This window comes from Ceratina calcarata, unplaced genomic scaffold, assembly GCF_001652005.2.
Source record: "Ceratina calcarata isolate Rehan_Ccalc_2016 unplaced genomic scaffold, ASM165200v1 scaffold870, whole genome shotgun sequence".
In the NCBI taxonomy this organism is placed as follows: domain Eukaryota; kingdom Metazoa; phylum Arthropoda; class Insecta; order Hymenoptera; family Apidae; genus Ceratina; species Ceratina calcarata.
The window spans coordinates 11,755-12,997 of record NW_017180053.1 but is presented as its reverse complement, the minus strand read 5'-3'; the positions used below and the strand labels follow the sequence as shown (position 1 = coordinate 12,997).

At 36.0% G+C, this 1,243-nt stretch overlaps 1 protein-coding gene across 1 annotated transcript in view; it reads left to right on the top strand.

The window, feature by feature from the left end:
* LOC108631304 (glutamate receptor ionotropic, kainate 2-like) overlaps positions 1-1,243 on the top strand; it is a 7,824-nt gene that overhangs the window by 4,698 nt on the left and 1,883 nt on the right. Inside the window, exon 2 of the mRNA XM_018035142.2 lies at positions 314-512. Coding sequence (XP_017890631.2) covers positions 314-512 — 199 coding nt within the window. The remainder of the gene's footprint in view (positions 1-313; positions 513-1,243) is intronic.

The following is a 1,243-nucleotide window of genomic DNA, read 5'->3' as shown; positions in this document are numbered from 1 at the left end:
ATGTAGTTTATTATTCGTCATTTTCTTAAAACGCTTCGTATTAAGTTGAGCGATTGTTCACGCGTCAAAGGCCGGGCGTCCGGATTCGAGCCGACGCTTCCGATTGGGTGCTCGCGCCAACCGAGTGCTCTGATTGGTCGAGATTTTTTTGTTAATAATTCCTCGACCACATCTCGGACTTTTTTTCTAAGGAAAATGTTGTTTGAAATTATGTTAGGAACCTCCTATTTCCAATATCTTACATTAGTTTTGGGAGACTTTGTATTGATAACACTAAGTCATTTATTTATTGTCGATTTTAATTATTGTACAGAGGACTCTCAACGAGAATGATGGCGTCGTCCTGGTCGTTCTTCGTCCTCATCATGGTCTCGTCGTACACAGCAAATTTAGCCGCTTTCCTGACCGTCGAAACGATAGTCTCGCCGTTCTCCAACATCGACGAATTAGCAAAGAAGAAGACTATTAAATACGGTGCCAAAGAAAAGGGATCTACGCTTATTTTCTTCAGAGTATGTGTTCTGCAATAAAAATTACGTATTTTCTTTTCAATTTGATAGTGTAGGAAGTATAGTATTGCAAGATTTACGATAAAATTGTAGCAACAGATTTCACAGGATGATTACAGGCTCCCGATGATTCTTGTTCGAATGTAAGAAACTTTACTATTACAACTCGGATCATTAGCTACCCCAAGAATGCTTTGAACAATTTTAATCCTACAGTAATTCATATTGCCACTCGATTCATTAAAACTCGGCTAAATAATATAAATCAGAGTGTTTCTAACATCCCTTTACATCATGATTAAGTATTTGAAATCCCCGAAAGTGATGATTAGACTACGGACGTTCATGCAAATTCCTATTTCTACAAATAAAATAAAATCTATGTAAATATTCGTATTCGCCTTTAAATGTTATAAATTGACTTTGAATATTTTATGTATAAATTATTTAAGATTCCCGTAAATGCAAAAAACACCCGCAGTCTAATAGTGATAAGCCCGTAGCTTAGGTGAACATCGTAGAATCATGATTCATCAGAATTTAATTATGACTACTGAGGACATACTATTAGCGTACCAGTGCCTCTGTCCCAACATGCTTTTCCTCAAATACCCCTGAACCATTGGAACTACGGGAAAATTGCATACGACCTTTTTTTAGCTGACGATTAGAACTACAACTTTTATTTGAAACATTTTTCATCTAATTTCAATATTTAACGAGTTAAGTATGAT